We start from the raw sequence: 20,384 nt of genomic DNA, 5'->3' as shown, positions 1-20,384 counted from the left end.
AACCCAATGACTCATGAATCTGAGCCAAGAGGATAGCAAGTTTGAGGCAAGACCCTGACTCAAAAATTAAAAAAAAAAAAAAAGACTGGGAATCTGGGCATGTAGCTTGTTGGTAGAGCACGCTGGATTCATTCTAATCCCCAGTACTATTAAAAGAAGAAGAAACGCCTGAAGCCCCTGTCAGCCTAGGATGACAGAGACTTGCTTTGGGTTTTGGGCTCAGCCATCATGGTAGGGCAGTGAGCAGACGTTGCTCAGCTCTAGTGACTTCTCCAAATCAAACAACCTCAAGGTAGAAGTTATGAGGTTGCCCCCACAAACTGGCAAAGTGACACCATGGTCTGGACACTAGGCTGTTTATGCCTTCTATGGCCACCAGGGGGCAAGATCTCCCTATTGTGGGACTTGGAACTTCAAGCCACTTTGTTCCTGCTTTATTAGGGCTGGGCCAGGCTGATTCACCAAAAAGAGGGGTCTGATGTTCAGGTTTTTGTGGCCAACTTGCAGGTAAAACACAAGGCAGACCCTCTGATCCTGAAGATCAAACAAATGGGAACTTTACTCTTAGGCTGAAAAAATGAAAGTATAGATTAAAAAAAAGTAATTTGTCTATCTCTAGTCTTTAAAGGAGAAATGGATAAAATAGGAAAGATATTTCCACATGCCAATCCATATTGCAGCAATGAATAAAAGGGCTAAAATGTTCTGAAAATAGTGAAGTTAATAATCCATTGATAATTTGTAAGGGTTATAAATTCCTGAGAGTCTATGGACCTGGGACAGAGATGGTGACATCCTCTTTCAGAAGGTGTGGTTTTGGAAGTTCTCTCCTCCAGAACAGGAAATTGAACATTAAGCTTGATATTGCACTGGGAAAGTCATAATGTCTCTCTTCCCCCACCACCAGCCCCTGCATGTACACAAGAAAATGTCTTTTTAAAAAGTACTTATTTTGATAATCAGGGGAAAATGCATGACAGCTAGAAATCATGAATAAGTCAAAGTGGCAGCATGGATTTATGCGCAATGACATGATGAGGGCAAAGTACAGAAATAGTATTTAAAAAAATTTCTACTAACTGGGCATGGTGGTGCATGTTTGTAATCCCAGTGACTTAGGAGACTGAGGCAGGAGGATTCTAAATTTGAAACCAGCCTCTGCAACTTAGCGAGTCCCTAAGAAACTTAGTGAGACCCCGTCTCAAAATAAAATGAAAAAGGGTTGAAGTGGTACACATGTGTAATCAGCTACTTGGGAGGCTGAGGCAAGAGGATCACTGTTCAAGACTAGTCTAGGCAACATAGTGAGATTCCTGTCTCAGGAAAAAAAAAAATCCAAATGTTCAGGAACGCATAGGCTTCACCTTACAGGAACAAAATTAGTGAAACACTAAAAATTATTGCCAGGAAAAGAAGTGAAGCCTTGAAAAGTGAAGGAATCCTAGAGCTATCCCCCCTCCTATCTTGGATAGGGTAAGTTTCTGCATTCTCTTAGCTTGGGTAAGCTGCTGGGATGACCCTGTGTTTTTTCTCCTAAAGGCAGTGTGCCTTGGCAGCCCTCTGTGATGTCCGAAGATTCCTCAGTGAGGAGGGGGGTCATGTGGCGGTGAGTATGAAACCCTGGTCACAGCTGGGAGTGAGACATGGGACCATATACATGTGTATCATCTACTCCTTTTCACATAGGCATCTGGAAGGGGAGGTGGGGTGCATGTGCCCTGGATGCCTCTGGGTGCCAGCCTGAGGAAGAAGTTTGGGGTGGCTGTGAAGGATGAAGTTAGAGGAAACTCCTGGCCCAAGAGTTTTCCTCAGGGATTGTAACTGCATTTAACCCAAGAGGACTTCCCTTGGGAAGTCAGGGCTATCATTAAATTTTTGACACAAGTGATTTCTCCAGGTATGGGAAGTCCTGCCTAGCATTTACTGCCTTTTCCAGGAACCAGCTGAGTCCCAGGAAGGAAATTCTACCTACGTGGGGGCCCTTGCAGTAAGATGGAAGGGTGGGGCAAGTCTGAGCTAGGGTGTCAGCTGGGAAAGGCTCTAGCTCAGCCCTCTACTTCCAAACATGGGAGCTGTTCTTTCCCTTCTGCTTTCTACTTGGAGTTATTCCTCCTGGAGCTCTTTGTCCCCTGGCTTCAATATGGATAAAGTGCCTGTGGCACAGCTGTCACCCTGAGAGTTCTCTTCTCTCCTGGGTTGAATCCCCTTCTTCTCATGTCTTCCTCACCTTTGTTTACTGAGTTGCTTTGTTGAAGCACATCTTCCAGGAGCTTCCTAAGAAAGGTACTTGAGGAACTGGGTGTGGTGGTGCATGCCTGTAATCCCAGTGGCTTGGGAAGGGCTTGGAGGCTGAGGCAAGAGGATCATGAGTTTAAAGCCAGCCTCAGCAACTTAGCAAGGCCCTAAGTAACTCATTGAGACCATGTCTCTAAATAAAATATAAAACAGGACTGGGGATCTGGCTCATGGTTAAGCACCCCTGGATTTATTCCCCAGTACCAAAATATAAATAAATAAAAAATAAAGAAAAGTAATTGAGAAGAAAAATGTATGAAGGTTTGCATATCAGAAATGTCTTCTCCTACTCCTTATTTCTCTTCTCTCCCCTCCCTTCCTTCTCTTTCTTCATCCTCACATTTCATGGTTGGGTAGAGAAGTTTAGGTTACAAAAACTTTTTACAACCTTGTTTTAAAACTTCTAGAGAGACCACACAGAAATCTTATGTTGTTGATTTCTTGATCTTTGTATAAGGTTCATCTATTGAAATGATCTGGGGACTTTTTATGCTCCTTTCCCTTTTGGAGAACTTTAGGTCTTCAAGGCAAGGGACCTTATGTTAGGTCTTCTCTCCTTAACCCTGTTGTCTTTTAGGGGGCCCTTGCCATATCTTCCATATCAGGGAAATTGTTATACATTATTTCTTTGATAAACCTGTGCTATTTTCTAGCAACTCATTTCTCAATTCTCCCATTTCTGAGCTGCTTTTTCTAGATTCCTGATGGCTACATGCTAAGCTTGATCCCTAATTTTGTTTCCCCACCTCATTTTCTCTTTTTTGTTTTGAGGCAGACTTCCTCAACATTATAAGTGGTTGAATATTTTTAAAATTTCAGAGATGGTCTGGGAATGTATCTCATTGTTATAGAACTAGCCTAGTATATGCAAGGCCCAAAAAAAAAGGAAAGAAAATCAGTGATTATACTTTTCTTTTTCTCTGAGTGGTCCAGTTTTTTTTTTTTTTGAGGCGGGTGGAGGGTACAGGGATTGAACTCAGGGGCATTCAACCACATCCCCATATCCCTTTTTTTTGTATGTTATTTAAGCAGGGTCTCACTGAGTTGCTTAGGGCCTCACTAAATTGCTGAGGCTGGCTTTGAACTCATGATCCTCTTGCCTCAGCCTCCCAAGCTGCTGGGATTACAGTCCTGCACTACCACATCTGGCAAGTGGTTCAGTTTTAGAAGTTTGCTCTTGTTTTGTCGTTACTATATCCTTCTGTATCTCTTTGGGATTTTATAAGATTTCTTTTTCTTTCTTTCTTTTTTTTTTTCCTTTTTGGTTTTTAGAGACAGGTTCTCACTGAGTTGCTTAGCGCCTTTGCAGTTGCTGAGGCTGGCTTTGAACTCGCAATTTTCCTGTCTCAGCCTCCCAAGCCACTGGCATTACAGGCGTGCGCCTCCATGCCCAGCTTTTTTTTCTTTTTAATGTTTTCTTCTGTTCTATGTCCTGTTTTCATTTTCAAGTACTTTTTTTGTTTTATTTCCTTTGATTTTCTCTTTTTCTTTCCTTCTTTTTTTTTTCAGTACTGGGTATTGAACCAAGGGACATTCAACCATTGAGCTACATCCTCAGTCCTTTAAAAATTTTCTTTTGAGACAGGGTCTCACTAAATTACTGAGATTAGCCTTAAACTTTCCATCTTCTTGCCTCAGCCTCCCAAGTTGTTGGAATTATAGGCAGGTACTTGGCTAGTCTTTGTTTTTCTTTTCTTTCTTTTATTAGAGCTTTAGAGTTATATGTAGTAGTTGTTCATCCTGACAAACTCATACATGCATGGAAATTATTTCAGTTCATGATCCTCCCCCTTTTCCCTTCCATCCTCCCTCCCCTTTTCCATTTTTCTTCCTCTACTCTGCTAGACTTCCATATTATGTTAATTTATTTTTGATTGGTTCTTTACATTATCCTATTCTTCCCTCCCCCTTGCTTTTATTTTATTTTAACTTCCACATATGAGAGAAAATATTTGATTTTTGAGTTTCTGAGTTTGGCTAATTTCACTTAGCATGATATTCTCCATTTTCATTCATTTACTGGCAAATACTATTATTTCATTCTTTTTTATGGCTGAATAGAACTCCATTACTGCAGTGTGTGTGTGTGTGTGTACATATGTATATATATTAAGAAATTGTGACATGTGTATATTGCATATATATCGTGATATATGTATATGAAATATGAATGCTCAACAAATTTTGAAAAAATGTTCAACATCTCTAGCGTGTATATATATATCACAATTTATTAATCCATTCATATATTGACAAACATCTGTGTTGATTCCATAATGTAGCTATTGTGAATTGTGCTGCTATAAACATTGATGTAGCTGTATTGCTGTCATATACTGATTTTAGATTTTTTGGGAAGATACTAAGGAGTGGGTTAGCTGGTCATATGGTGGTTCCATTCCTAGTTTTTTTTGTTTTGTTTTTTGATACTGGGACACTTGAACACTGAGCCACATCCCCAGCCCTATTTTTTTAGAGACAGGGTCTCACTGAGTTGCTTAGCACCTCACTTTTGCTGAGGCTGGCTTAGAATTTGCAATCCTGCTACCTTACCTTGAGAGCCACTGAGATTATAGGCATGCACCACCTGCCCATCCCATCCCTAGTTTTTTGAAAAATCTTCATATTGCTTTCCAGAGTGTTTGTACTAGTCTATAGTTCCACCAGCAATGTACATGTATACCTTTTCCCTTACAACCTCACCAGCATTTATTATTGTTTGTATTCTTGATCATAGCCATTCTGATTGGAATGAGATGAAATCTTAGTGTAGTTTTGTTTTTCTTGTTAGAAGTTTTGCTTGAATGTCCACCGAGCCATGGTTGGATGCCCCTTTTAAAAAGTGATGGTGCATTTCCCACCAATCTAATATATGCCATTTATACTATATCTTTCCTTATAGAGATGAGTCTGTTTCTGAATTCTGTTTACTGTTGCACTAACATGTTTTCATACCCATACACCAATGTACATTGTCTAAACACAGTGTGCAAATAAGTTTTATACTAGAACTAGTTTTCTCAGCTTAATTGTTCTTCATTAATATATTGGCTATTGTTCCTCTTTGATTTGCAACTTAAATTTTAGAATAAGTTTTTCAAGCTACACAAAAAACCTTTTAGGCTTTTTACTGGAATTGTATTAAATCTCTTGATCAATTTGGGGATAAATTTTAATGATATCAAATCTTTCTGTCCTTGAAAATGACATGGCTCTTCATTTTAAAATATCTTTCAATAAAGTTTTATGATTTTCTCCATTAAAAAGGGGAAAAAAAAGTGACAGTGCAAAAGCTGATTGAATGTTTTAATGGCTACATTGTACCCAGGGGTGCTTGGATAGGTCCAGGTACTTCATAAGGAGCCCAGTGGGTCAAGTGTCTGGCTGGGTAGGGCAGGGAGCAGGCCTGAGGTTTCAACTACTCTTTGTTGGATCTCCAGTCAGTCTTCCCATTTCTTCTCCACCCTCATCCCTTTTTTTTTTTTTTTTTTTTTAAAGAGAGAGTGAGAGAGGAGAGACAGAGAGAGAGAGAGAGAGAGAGAATTTTTAATGTTTATTTTTTAGTTCTCGGCGGACACAACATCTTTGTTGTTATGTGGTGCTGAGGATCGAACCCGGGCCGCACGCATGCCAGGCGAGCGCGCTACCGCTTGAGCCACATCCCCAGCCCCACCCTCATCTCTTTTTTTCAGAGAAGCCCATGCCTCATTCTAGGGCAAGTGGATATGCTCTGGCTTGTGTTTGTTTTTCTGCATTTCTCTGAGTCCGTCACCAGGTGTCTATCTCCTATCCTCTTGTTCTCTTTATCCTATTGGAATCTGAGTATGGAGTGGAAATAACGTAGATTCAGTTCACCTATATTTATATATTCATCTGTTTTTCATTAACAAAATATATGAGACAGACTAATTTCATTTTATAAAGAGGTTTACTTAGCTTACTGTTTTAAAGGCTTAAAATGTAATATCAGACAACTCATTGGTTTAGTCTCCGTAGGGGCCTAATGGCATCAAGGTGGGAGCCCATATGGGAGGAAGAGATCACATTGGGATACAGGAAGCCAGAGACCTGGGTGGGCCAGATTTGCTGTTTTTATAACAATCCTCTCTGGAGAACTATCATAACATGAACCTTGGGGGATCAACAACAGCACCATGTTTAACTAGTTTTACTGGAGTTCCTGTTGGTTACATATGAACTAAGTGACTGCTATATGCATTACTGAATCATTTCTCTGTGAAAGTCTGCAGGTGACTGGCCAGGCCAGTCATCTAGGCAGCAACTGGTCCTAGTGAGAAATCCAGTTCTCAGAGATGGTCTCATTGCAGCCCCCTGGTGAACTATTTTCCCCAGGGCAAAGGGTGAGTTAACTCCAGTTTGGTCCTAGGTTTTTGATGCAACCAATACCACCCGAGAGCGGAGAGCAACTATATTTAATTTTGGGGAACAGAATGGCTACAAGGTGAGACGTTTTCACCTCCCCTCCTTGGTTGGGTCATCTGGGGTACCTTTCAGAGTCTCCTGATGCACATAGGGCTTTGGGCTACCATGGTTCCTGAGTATAATTTGGGATGAGAGGTCCTATTTTTTTTTTCTTTCTCTCTTCCTGGGGTTTTCTTTCCAGGGGGAAAGGAGATTGTAATGGGGAGAGTCCAAGGCCATACTTCTTTAGCTCTGTGATCCCTGACCCTGATTCTTCCCCCTTGAAAGAAAGGCCTCAGGGCCTGGCTGCTAGTTCACATTGCCCTGGGTGGGGTGGAGAATTCTATGGAAGAAGGCCCAGAGCCTTAAAGATGTTTTTCCTCCTACCAACCCTGGTGCTTCTGGTTTTTGCTGCAGACATTTTTTGTTGAGTCCATCTGTGTAGATCCTGAGGTCATAGCTGCCAACATCGTGGTGAGTGGTGAATTGGGGGCAATAATGAAACAAAAAGTAGCATGTGAGAGTGAGGCCCTTCTTCAGATTTGGGTTGGTTCTGGGCTGACTTTCATTTGATCTTCTTGAACATTTTGGGGGCGGAGAAGTAGTGTAGCTTCCAAAGCTGGGTCACATGAATCTGGACCCCTGAGGACCACTCATATGGAAAGCTGTGTGGCTCCTGGGCATGCATTCTTGCTCTTTCCTCCTACCTTCATTCTTGTTCTTTCCTCCTTCTCCCTCCACTCCTCCCTCCATAATCCCCTGGACAGTGGGAGAAGAGCTTTGGCTAGGAGTGGGGATGGGGGTTTTGTTTTCCTGAGGAATGACCATGTGGGCTTGGGGAGATAGGACAGGTTGGGAAAGGCTTATAGGCCTTCCTGGACCAACAAGGTAAGGGACTTCAATCTCAGGGCACTTATGTGTGAACTCAGAGCAGGGAGCTGCTTGTCTCTTCCTTACGGGAAAATTCCCCTAACTTCTAGCCACAGACCCCAGCCCTGGCCTGGCCTCTGGCCCAAACTTCCCTATCCCCCTGCCCAGCAGTCTCCTTTATCATCTCTGACTGGCCTTCAATCCTGATATGCCCTTACTCTGTACTTGGCTTCTGCAGCAAGTTAAACTGGGCAGTCCTGACTATGTCAACCGTGACAGCGATGAGGCCACAGAGGATTTCATGAGGCGCATTGAGTGCTATGAGAACTCCTACGAGTCACTGGATGAGGACCTGGACAGGTGAGTGAGGAGAATGCTGTGTCCTCTAGCTACAGTGGGTGAGTGGTAGGGAGTCCTACTTGGTAGCCACCTTGTAGCTCCCCATGGTGGTAGCTGAAGACCATACCAAAAGGCAGAGATGGTCTGACCTTTTTTGTTTCTTTTCTTGGGGCAGAAATTGTTGGCCATAGGTGACTTGTAGAACACCTGGTAGCTCTTCTGGATCTCTGCGAGTCAGGATTTCCTATTATTCTACCATAAAACCAAATCTAATTTTTGTGCAGAGAGTCTTCTTACAAGGCATTTGTAAACATTATATACTGTTCTTTCAATGTGCAATCTATTTTGGGGAAAGGAGGGAGACTCAGACCCTGCCTGTGAACAGTGGGCAGCAATCAGTGCTTGTTAGCTCCACTTGCCTTCCTCTGGAATGGAAGAGCAAGCAGGACTATTGAGTGGCAAGGGGTCTTTAGGTCCATAAGGGGCATGCAATGGAGGATCTTATAGCTGGGATCAACAAGCATTTTCTGTCAAGGGTCAGATAGTGAATATTTTATTTAGGCTTTGGAATGTCTAGTCTCTGTTCCAGTGACTCAGCTCTGCCATTGTAGTACAAAAGAAACAGTATGCAAATAAGCAGGTGTGTTCCAGTAAAAGTTTATAAAAACAGCCTATGGCTGCATTTGAATTGCTGACTATAGTATGCCAACTCCAGTTTCAAACACATAAACGGACAGTGGTTAAATAAATAACAGCGTAGCCCTTGGTAAAATATTACATAGTAACTGTCAATCATAATTATGGAGAGGCATGGCAGAATATATGTTGTGTAACATTAAGTGGAAGGCTGAAATATAGATGTGTGCCTAGGTCCTATATAATCATATAAGAATATATAATGCATATGAACTAAGGAACATAAGCAACTATTAGAGGGATAGTTTCTGGAGATGTTTATAGAACAGTCAGTTCTGGACAGGCCCTGGCCTGAGACATCTCTCTTTTGTCTACTAGGCTCTAAAAACCAGCCCAGATCCAAATAGAGCTAACGGCACTTTGGGCCTCTCTGTAGCTTTCGTTTTGCCTCAGGTTTCCCCAGCACATGTTTTGCCTCATTGTCCTATGATGCAACTATACTATAGGGGCTCCTCTAGAGCAGCTCCTATTAGATTTTTTGGGAAACATTGCTGTTTTTGTTGGTAATGTTAGAGTAATAACCCTAAACTGAGGCCCCATGGACTAAACAGAATTCAAATGTGAATATCCAGAGGTCTCTTAGGTGGATCACAGCCTGTCCTTACCCCTGCCAGCATAAGTGTGTTCTCCAAGCTTTAGGGTCATATAGGTCTAAAGCAGAGAAAGTAACTGAGCTGGGTTTATCAGCTGCTACCACCAAGACCATCCTTCTGTGTTTCTTGTCTTGTCCACCAGCTGTCTGATGTAGGGTGTGGCAGCTGCTTGGCATATATAAATGACCTGGACTGGGTTCTTGGGGGAGGGGTTTTCTGGAGGAAGCAAAGCTGACCAGGAAGCATGGGGAGCTTTTGCATTTGCCAGCTACTCCCAGGTCAACCCTTGGGAAAATTGTCTCTTGTTTCAACTTACAGACGGTGTATTGAGAGCTCAGAGGTAGGCAAGAAGGGACCTGGGGGACACATGAGCAGCAATAAAAGTCATGATGTGGTATGACTGGCCACTGCTTTGGATGTCACCTTTGTAAGCATGATTAGTGTTGAGCACTTCTCACTGGACTTGACTGTGTGTCATATGTGGTGTGTTGCTCCTGCCTCACCCTTATTACTTGCACACCAGCTAATGGTCCTGAGTGTTGTGATCTCATCTTGTTGGTTGAAGATGTAAGGCCTTACAACTGGGTCCTGTGGCTGGCCAGTGTGCCTTCTAAGGTCCCTGACCACACTCACAGGCCTCTCTCTACCTTCTCTCTGGAAAGGGATCTGTCCTATATCAAGATCATGGACGTGGGGCAGAGCTACGTGGTGAACCGTGTAGCTGACCACATCCAGAGCCGAATCGTATATTACCTCATGAACATCCATGTGACTCCCCGTTCCATCTACCTCTGCCGGCATGGGGAGAGTGAGCTCAACCTCAAGGGCCGGATCGGTGGGGACCCAGGACTATCCCCCCGGGGCAGGGAGGTCAGTGTGTATGTACCTGCCCATTGGTACCTCTGGGTGGCTGGATATCTGTATATGTGTGTGTACTATGATTGGGCTTCTGTGCAATTGAGGTACATGACCTTCATCCAGTCTAGAATATTTCTATCCTGTAGGGAAGGTCATCAGTTACCTAGCAAATGCCTAGAACTCTGGTCTCCATGTGAGCTGTCATTAGCTGAGCCCTTTTTCTGGCAGAGTTCTACAACCCTTGGAGTGACATGAGCCCCAGCAGTGCTGAAGGGTTGGGGGGCTGATAGCTGTGCCATAGTCTAGAGGGATATTGAGGCCTCAGCAGGAAGATCATGTGGCCTAGGGCATATGGACTGGGGTGGGAGGATCAACAAATCATGGCTGAAACTGCTTTCAGGGCCTGGGGAGAGTGCCCTAGAATATTGCTTGTAAGTCTATGTCATTGGGAGTTCATGTTTTTTACTAAACCTATGTTCTCTGAGGCTGAGCATGATCCCATGGACCCTATGGCTATAGGATCCTTTTAGGGCAACCCAGGACCTACAGGTCTGAATTTGCCTGTGATATGTTTCAGTTTGCAAAGAGTCTGGCCCAGTTCATCAGTGACCAGAACATCAAGGATCTGAAGGTCTGGACGAGCCAGATGAAGAGGACGATCCAGACAGCTGAGGCACTGGGTGTACCTTATGAGCAGTGGAAGGTTCTCAATGAGATTGATGCGGTAATTACTATCCCTTCCTTGCCCTGCCTGTTTCCAGAGCACAGTGCTAAGTGTCAGGGAAAACTTTCTCCTTAATTTACTTCATTGTTTTTTTGACTCCCCCTTCTCTTTTACATTTAAACTAGATTAATCAATTCATTTTTTTAAATGTTTATTTTTTAGTTAAAGGTGGACACAATATCTTTATTTTTATGTGGTTCTAAGGATTGAATCCAGTGCCCCATGCGTACTAGGCGAGCACTCTACCTCTGAGCCACAACCCCAGATTTATTTTGATGTTCTGATAAAAGCTTTAAATCTGTTCTTTCCCCAGTTAATTCATTTGCCTATAGCCATTTAAAATTTTTTTTGAAGTACAGAAGAAACAGTATACATCTACAACAGAAATTGTAGATGGACAGAATACCATCCTTTTATTTGTTTATTTTATTTTATTTTTTATAATTTTTTTTTTTGGGCTGGGGATGTGGCTCAAGCGGTAGCACGCTCACTTGGCACGTGTGCGGCCCGGGTTCGATTCTCAGCACCACATACAAACAAAGATGTTGAGTCTGCCGATAAATAATAAATATTAAAATTCTCTCTCTCTCTCACTCTCTCTTTAAAAAAAAAAATAAAAAATAAATAAATAAATTTTTTTTTAAGAGAGAGAGAGAGAGACAGAGAATTTTTTTTTAATATTTATTTTTTAGTTCTCTGCGGATACAACATCTTTGTTGGTATGTGGTGCTGAGGATTGAACCCGGGCCGCACGCATGCCAGGCGAGCGCGCTACCGCTTGAGCCACATCCCCAGCCCTTATTTGTTTATTTTTATGTAGTGCTAAGGATAGAACCCATTGCCCCACACATGCTAGGCAAGTGCTCTGCCACTGAGCTACAGCCCAGTCCTACCTATAGCCATTTATCTATACTTTTTTTGTCAATTTATTTTAGTTAATTTTATATAACGTTCTTACATATATGTATCTTTATATCACATTATTTTAATTATGGTAGTTCTGCTGTATTTTTTGGCTATTTGGAAGCTTATGTGAGATCTTTTTTTTTTTCTTTTATATTGTCTACCTTTTCCTTTTTCTTTTCTTTTTTCTTTCTGTACTAAGAATTCTGTGGAGGCTACTCAATTTTGAAGTCACTCCTACTATTGGAGTGTAGTCTTTAAGGTTCTCACTGAAAACCCTAGGGGTCCCAGGCCTTTTTTGTTGTTGTTGTCTCTTTGGCCCAAGACTGCTGACAGCCCTACTAAGCTTCTGCTTAGTTCTTATTTTCTGCTTGGCTTCTTACCTTTCAGCTTCCACTTTCAGATTGGCAAAATCTAAAAGAAAAAGTGATACGTATCACATATCAACTTCACCTCTTCAGACCTCCCTTTGCTCTAAGATCTTGACCTCTCAAGTCCTCTCTATCTTGGTAACTCTATGATGATATCAAACAGATTTAAAAATTTTTTTCTCTCTGGTTTTTCTAGTTGCTCTTGTTTCTAGTTGGTTGAAACAAGCTAGTTTTCCATTGCCTGAAACAGAAGTCTCTAACAGGATCAGATTTGAATCTTAGAAAGATCACCTCAACTCATGTTGAGAATGTTTTTGTTGGAGTAAAGTGTGAGACGAGCTGGGGAAGGAGACTAGTTGGAGCACTTGCAGTGGATTGGTAAGGTGTTTACATCTAAAACTTGGGTGATGACAGTGATAGAGGGAGGAATGGATGGATTTGAGGGATCCTTATTCATCCTTCAAACTTATGTGAGCCCACCCTGTGCCAAGGAACAATGGCCAGGTTCTGAGGACCAGGACCAGAGAGGGAAGTGGTAGAACTTGTGTGGATAAAGGGAGAAAAGTATCCAGGATGACTGTAGGTTTCTAGTCACTGGGATGAGTTCTGGAGCAAGGAAGATGATGAACTCACACTAGAGCAAGCTGTCTTTTTCTTTACCACATGGTAGATGCTCAGTAAATATGCATTGAATGAGAGAAAGGAATTCCTGGGAAATATTAAAAAACAGATACCTAAGAGACAGTTTGATCTCTTAAGAGATAAGAGAGAGTTGAGCTTGTTCATCTCCATATAGGCATGATACTTGAGATTGTGAAATGGATAAGAGGGTAGAAGGAGGAGAAGCAGGACCCAGGACAAAGTCCTGGGAAACCTCAACATGTAAGGGTTAAGGAGAAGCCTTTAGATAGCCATCTAATGAAGTGGAAGGGAAACCAAGCTGATGGGATCCTTTGGAAATCAAGGCAGAAAGAAGGACACAGTATCAGGGAGGGCTGATACTTGGGAATGAGGCACTGAGGTCAGGCTCCAAATTAACCACTTGTATGTCAACAGTGTCACCAGGCTTCTTGATATGAGCTTGGTGGGGCTGGAGCCTGGTGGGAATGGGTGGGAAGTGAATGGGCAGCAAGGAGGCTCAGAGGTGAATACCTGGCCAGGTATAAGCTGACAAGGTATGGCTGGTAGAAAGGGAGAGAGTAGAGGCTCAAGGCACCCTGAGAGGTTCCAGGGGCCCAGATTCCTGAGTAACAGGAGGGGAGGAGGGGAACGTGGGCACAGAAAATTTGATATCTTTTTCCTTAGAGTCTAGCTCTGTCTGGTTATTCCCAGTCCACCCAAAACTCATAGCCAGATTTTTTTACTCTTGTAAGTTTCCAGTTGATTTTTGTGGATTTTCTTGAGGAGCTATTATCTGAAATAAGGATAATCCAGATTTTTCCTTCCTAATTTAGGTATCTTGTGTTTCTGTTTCATATTATTACATTGGCAAAAGTAAATGATGAGCAGTGTATATGTTCTTTTTGGTGCTTAATTTTTTTTTTTTAGAGAGAATTTTTAATATTTATTTTTTAGTTTTCGGCGGACACAACATCTTTGTTTGTATGTGGTGCTGAGGATCGAACCCGGGCCGCACGTATGCCAGGCGAGCGTGCCACCACTTGAGCCACATCCCCAGCCCTTTCATGCTTAATTTAATGGACCTGTACTTTGGGCTTCCATCCTTTTGAAAGGTGATAGATGACTGAGATGATTCTGTCCTGATTTATTTTAAAATTTTATTATAGGGAATTTCAGTTATACATAAAGATCAAGAGAATATTATGATGAAGAATACCAACTTCAACATGTTCAACATATGTGTTTAATCTCCATCCCCTCAAATCCAGGCAGAATGTTTCAATTCAGTATATATCTCTAGAAATAAATTAAGGACTTTTTTCTCATTACTGTAACTGTATCGTCATTATGAAACCTCAAAAAAATTCCTCTGATTGTCTTATAAAATTTTTTATAGTTGTTTTGTTTAAATTAGAACTTAAATCAGAAATCTTGTCATTTGTAGCAATATGGATGAGCCTAGAGGATGTCATGAAAAATGAAATAGTCCAGCCACAGAAAGGCAAAGGTCACATGATCTCATTCATATATGGAATATTTTTTTTAATATCTTTATTTTGTTTTTATGTGGTGCTGAGAATCAAACCCAGTGCCTCACGCATGCTAGGCGAGCACACTACCACTTGAGCCACATCCCCAGCCCAATATGTGTAATCTTAAAAAATGTATCTTATAGAATAAGAATAGAGGATCCAGGCTGGAAAGTGGGTGGGAGAGAAAAAGTGTGAATCATGGGTACTGAAACACATTAGGTAGAAATAAGTTCTGTTCCACAAAACAATAGGATGATAGTAGTTAACAACTGTATATTTCAAAATAGCTAGAGAGGATTTTGAATGTTCCTAACACAAAGGAATGATAAATATTAGAGGTGATGGATATGCTAATTACTCTGATTTTATCATTATACACTATATATATATGTGATGAAATATCACACTAGTCTCCATAAATAAGTACATGATTATGTGTCAATTAAAATTTTTTTTCAAAAAGAACTTAAGTCAACATATTGAATGTACACTGTGTCCTTTTTTTTTTTTTTTTTTTTTTTGGTACTGGGGACTGAACCCAGGGGTGCTTTACCACTAATCCACATTCCCCAGCCTCCTTTATATTTTATTTAGAAACATGATCTTACTGAGTTGCTTAGAACCTCACTAGGTTGCTGAGGCTGGCCTTGAACTCATGATCCTTCTGCCTCAGCCTCTCGAGTTGCTGAGTTTACAGGCATGTACCATCATACTCCATTTAAAATTCACTTATTGAGTTAATATTTTTCCTCATTGGACCTATTGATAATGAAACATTATTTTCTAGTATCAAATCATTGTATTCTTAGAGTAAACCTTAATTGATTGTGATAAGTTATTCTTGAACTTGATTTAATGTAGGTTTGTTTCTTGGGATCATATCTGGGACCTCACACATGAGACAAACACTCTTCCACTGACCTACCTCTCCAGCCTTTTTATTATCATTATTATTATTATTATTATATATTTTTAAATTTGTTCTACTTAGTTGTACATAACAGTAGATCCATCCCTTTTTTATAAATTTTATTTTGAGACTGGGTCTCACTTAGTTGCTCAGGTTAGCCTAGAAACTGTGATCCTTCTGCCTCAACTTGGGATTATAGGCATGTACCATTATGCCTGGCTTAGGCTAGGCCTTTGTACTTTGAGATAATTGTTTGATGATAATTAAAATTTATTCATTAATCCATTCTTTAAAAACATATTCTTGAATCATCTTACCTCCAGAACTGTTTGAAACATATGACAGAGTTGAAAGACTTATGGGAATTCCTGTATATCCACTGTATTATTTTTCAGTTGCTACATAACAAATATCAAAAACAGTATTTTCAAACAATATACATCTATTATTTCACAGTTGCTGTAGGTCAGAAGCCTGACAAAGCGTGGCTGAGTTCTTTGCTAAAGTTTTTACCAGGCTACACAAGGTGTTGGCTATGGTGTCTATCTCATTTGAGGCTCAGGATCTCCTCCAAGTTTACATTGACTGTGAGAATTTATCTCCACTGCTGAAATTGTAAGGTCCTGTTTTTTTCCTAGCTGTCAGTAAGGGTGTTCTAAGCTATTAGAGGCCATGTACAATTCTTGCCATATGGACCTCTCACAGCTTGGCAGCTTATTTCTTCAAAGTCAGTAAGAGATAATCAATCTCTCTCTTTCTGTCCTCCTCCCTCCTTCCACCTCCTCTCTTTCTCTAAATGAAATGTTAAATCTGCTAAAATTAAATCTTATAATATAACCATGGGATTGACAGCCTATTATATTTGCAATAGTCTGTTGATTAGAATAAGTTCACAGATTCTGCCTGTACTCAGGGGAAGGGGATTATGTAAGAGCTTGGCTTATGGAAGTCAAGAACTCCAATCCTGCCAGATTCTACTGTCAGCCTTTTACTGTATCTGCTTTATCACTTTCTATTTATTTCTCCCTCTGAGTCATATCACCATTCCCTTCAAAATAATCTCATTGTTTAGGAATGGGGAAGCAAGTGTAGGTTTAGTTGAAGTAAGATTAGCTGTGTATTGTTAATATTTGTGGCTAAGAAGTGGGTGCATGGGTTCATTATACTATTGTCTCTACTTTTCTGTGTAGCTGAAAATTTCTATTAAAATTTTTATATGTACAAAAAAAAATTTTTATATGTACAACTCTTTAATTTCAGCTTCTTTATAGCATTCAAATTTTTCTGTCTTTAGTTTTTCTTTACCCCTCATCATAAAGTAATAGTTGAATGCTAAATAATCTATAATTATGCTGTGCCAAGTGGCACATGCCTATAATCCCCGTGGCTCAGGAGGCTGAGGCAGGAAAATCATGAGTTCAAAGCCAGCCTGAACAATTTAGCAAGGCACTAAGCAATTTAACGAGACCTTGTCTCTAAATACAGTATAAAAAAGAGCTGGGGATGTGGCTCAGTGGTTAAGTACCCCTGAATTCAATTCCCAGTACCAAAACAAACCCAAAACCAATACAAAACAAAAACCTATAATTATGATTTTGTTTTTCTCACATTTCTGTTTTGCTTTATATAGTTTATTTTTTTACCTATTTTGATATTTTTGTGAAGTAATTTAAATCTCTTACCTATGAATTTGTGAGATATGAAAGAAAATAGATGGCCACTTTAATTAGTCTAATTTTATGAGAGTTTATAAAGGGACTCTTTACAAAGATATGGGTAGGGGATGTGGAAACCACAGGCCTGTTACATTGTGTTGACCTCCTAAATACAGGGACCATTGCTCCCCTTGGACAAAGGAGAGAAGAGAAAGTAAGAGGATACTGAACCTGAGGCAGAGAGCAGAGAGGGAAGGCAGTATAATGGGATGGTCCTTGATGAGGACCGAGATTGCTAAAAGCAACCTCTGTAATTACAGAATGAGCCTGGGAATGAACATCTGAACTTCACTCACTTCCTTCCCTGTAACCTCCTTTCAGGGTTCCTCATGGTCTTATAATGGTCAGCTTCCTGGGCTGAAAATAGTGGAAAAGGGGAAAGGGAGGCACAAATGGGATGAAACAGCACAGTATCTCTTTAAAGGTGTTGTTCCATTTTCTTCTGGGTTGCATTGGTTTGAAAAGGTTTGTGTCATTCTACTCTGTTCTGTACTTAATGTAACTTCTTTTTCTCTGACTGCTTTTTTTTTTTTTGTACTGGGGCTTAACTCAGAGGTGTTTTACAAAATTTTGAGACAGGGTCGCACTAAGTTGGTGAGGCTGGCTTCAAATTTGCAAACCTCTTGTCTCAGCTTCCCTAGTCACTGGGATTGCAGGTGTGCACTGCTGCACCCAGCTTAACAGCTTTTTTTTTTTTTTTTTTTTTTTTTTTTTTGAGTACTGGGGTTTGAACTCAGGGGTACTTGACCACTGAGCCACATCCCTAGTTCTATTTTGTATTTTATTTAGAGACAGGGTCTCACTGAGTTGTTTAGCACTTTGCTTATACTGAAGCTGGCTTTGAACTCATGGTTGTCCTACCTCAGCATCCTGAGCTGCTGGGATTACAGGCATGTACCACCATGCTGGCTATTTTATGTTGTGCTGAGGATTGAACCCAGTACTTCACACATTCCAGGCAAGCACTCTACCACTGAGCCACAACCACAACCCTTATCTGCTTTTTTATATTCTCTCTGTATCATTGATTTTCAGCATTTGATTATGATGTGCTCTGATATGGGATTCTTTATGTTTATCCTATTTGGGCTTCATTGAGATTTGTTATTTGTGGGTTTCTTGTGGATTTTGTGCCTGATTTTGCTGAGGGTGCTCCACATGTCTTCTTATTGATGATGGTTTGAAAGTTTGAAAATTTCAGCTATCATTCCTTCAAATATTTTCTTTTGGGGGGTACCAGGGATTGAACTGAGGGTCATTTGCCCACTAAACTGCAACCCTAGCCCTATTTTGAATTTTATTTAGAAACAGGGTCTCACTGAGTTATTTAGAGCCTTGGTTTTGCTGAGGCTGGCTTTGAACTCTCCATTCTCCTGTCTCAGCCTCCTGGCCACTGGGATTACAGGTGTGCACCACTGTGCCTGGTTCAAATATGTTTTCTGCCATCCCCTTTTCCCACCCTGGATTCCAACCATCTTTACCCCCCAGACCACTTGGTATTATCCCATAGATCACTGAACTTCAGTTTGATCTGTTTTTGACTTCTGTTCTTTTTTTTTTTCCTTTCAGTCTTTTCTTTTTCCTGAATTTTATTTTGGATAGTTTCTTTCTATTGCTGTGTTTTTAAGTTCACTTATTTTTACTTCTGCTTTTATATTTCCCCATTTTGGTTAAGAAAATCAGCTGGCTGTATTATTTTGATAGGAGGGACTCATGAGCTCTTGGTCGGAGTTGTTTGCTCTTAACCTTTGTAGACTTCTGGCTGCTCAAGATGGTAGCTGACTCTGCAGATGGTGGCCATAGGTCAGGGTGGCTCTTGTTCTTGTGGATTTTGTGCCTGATTCTGCTGAGGGTACTCCACATGTCTTCTTATTGATGATGGTCCCCAAGAGGAGATAACTGGCTTTCACTGGCAACTCCTCAATCATCAGAAACATCCCAAGCCCTAACAATTTTATTTTAATTTGTAATTTTTTTTCAATATTAAAGATTGGATACAAGGCACTCTACCACTGAGCTACATTCCTCATCCCTTTAAATTTTTATTTTGAGATAGGAACTCACTAAGTTTACACAGATGGACCTTGAACTTGGAGTTCTCCTGCCTCTGCCTCCTGAATAGTTGGGATTACAGGCATGCCCTACTGCACCTGGCCTATTTTAACCATTTTTTGAGTGTATGTTTCAATGGGATTAAATACATTTACACTGTTGCATAACAATCACTGTTGTCCATTTCCAGAACTCTTCTCATCTTGTAAAACAGAAACTCTGTACCCACTACATTATAACTCTTCATTATTCACTTCCCATTAGCCCTTGGCAACCACTTTATATCTTTAAAACTATGATTACTTTAAGCACCTTATTTTTATATATATATATATATATATATATATTTAGTTTTCGGCGGACACAACATCTTTATATGTCGTGCTGAGGATTGAACCCGGGCCACGCGCATGCCAGGCGAGCGTGCTACCGCTTGAGCCACATCCCCAGCCCCGCTTTATTGTATTTATTTATTTTTTTATGGTGCTGAGTATTGAACCCAGTGCCTCATGCATGCTAGGCAAGGGCTGTACTACTGAGCTATAATCTTGGCCTATAAAAGCTTTTATATTGAAGGAGGTTCTAAAACCATTTACATTTATTATTATTATTATTATTATTATTATTAGTTTGGACAGTGCTAGGGAATCAAACCCAGGGCCTCACATGTGCTATGCAAATGCTGTACCACTGTATATGCCCAAACCTCATTTATTATTATTAGATGTAGTAGTATTGTTTGATCTTGTTTCAGTACTTGGTTTTCTCTTTATTCCAATTTTTCTTTGAATACATTATCTTTTCTGTTTTTTAGAAGGTAGGCAGTATACTTATTCCAGTAGTACCTTAAAGCTTTCAAAGACATTCCTAAGTAGGATGTACATAAATAGAGGAATAAGCTGGGCATAGTGGCACTCACTTGTAATTCCAGCTTCTTGGAAGCAGGAAGATCATAAGTTTAATGTCAGCCAGGGCAACTTAGCAAGACCCTATCTCAAAATAAAAAATTCAAAAAAGTAGGGGATGTTGCTTAGTGATAGAGCATTTGCCTAGAATGTGTGAGGCCCTAGGTTTGATCTCCAGCATTGAAAAGATAGATAGATGGCCTGGGGGTGTGGTTCAAGCGGTAGCACGCTCACCTGGCATGTGTTTGGCCCGGGTTCGATCTTCAGCACCACATACAAACAAAGATGTTGTGTCCACCGAAAACTAAAAAATAAATATTAAAAAAAAAAGAAAAGATAGATAGATAAATGGGGGAATGAATTAGGTAAAATACACTTATCAAAGTTAGTAACAGGAAAATCGTTCTTGATTTGTTGTTGGGAAAGAGGAGGGTTTATTACTTCTATTTCCTTTCATTAACATAATTGGGCAGAGTACAGCACCATGGTTTTGTTTTTTCTGTTTTTTTTTCTCTTCTTCAGAATTGTTGATCTGTTTTAAAAAAATTAGCAATTTTTATAACCTATTTCATAGCTCT

The 20,384-nt window shown here is 40.5% G+C and overlaps 1 protein-coding gene across 7 annotated transcripts in view; it reads left to right on the top strand.

Moving 5' to 3' along the window:
• Window positions 1-20,384, top strand: part of Pfkfb4 (6-phosphofructo-2-kinase/fructose-2,6-biphosphatase 4) — a 41,861-nt gene that overhangs the window by 9,573 nt on the left and 11,904 nt on the right. For 4 of the 7 annotated variants that reach the window (XM_021727424.3, XM_013359421.4, XM_005326873.5 and 1 more), the window contains 6 exons: window positions 1,540-1,606; window positions 6,683-6,757; window positions 7,135-7,191; window positions 7,826-7,947; window positions 9,878-10,085; window positions 10,651-10,797. In XM_021727424.3, coding sequence (XP_021583099.1) covers window positions 1,540-1,606; window positions 6,683-6,757; window positions 7,135-7,191; window positions 7,826-7,947; window positions 9,878-10,085; window positions 10,651-10,797 — 676 coding nt within the window. The remainder of the gene's footprint in view (window positions 1-1,539; window positions 1,607-6,682; window positions 6,758-7,134; window positions 7,192-7,825; window positions 7,948-9,877; window positions 10,086-10,650; window positions 10,798-20,384) is intronic. The other 3 variants (XM_078043150.1, XM_040269662.2, XM_013359424.4) reach the window with 3 other exon arrangements.

Source organism: Ictidomys tridecemlineatus, chromosome 3 (assembly GCF_052094955.1).
Source record: "Ictidomys tridecemlineatus isolate mIctTri1 chromosome 3, mIctTri1.hap1, whole genome shotgun sequence".
Lineage (NCBI taxonomy): Eukaryota > Metazoa > Chordata > Mammalia > Rodentia > Sciuridae > Ictidomys > Ictidomys tridecemlineatus.
Note: the sequence above shows the minus strand (reverse complement) of the source record. Positions and strands in the feature narration are given on the sequence as shown.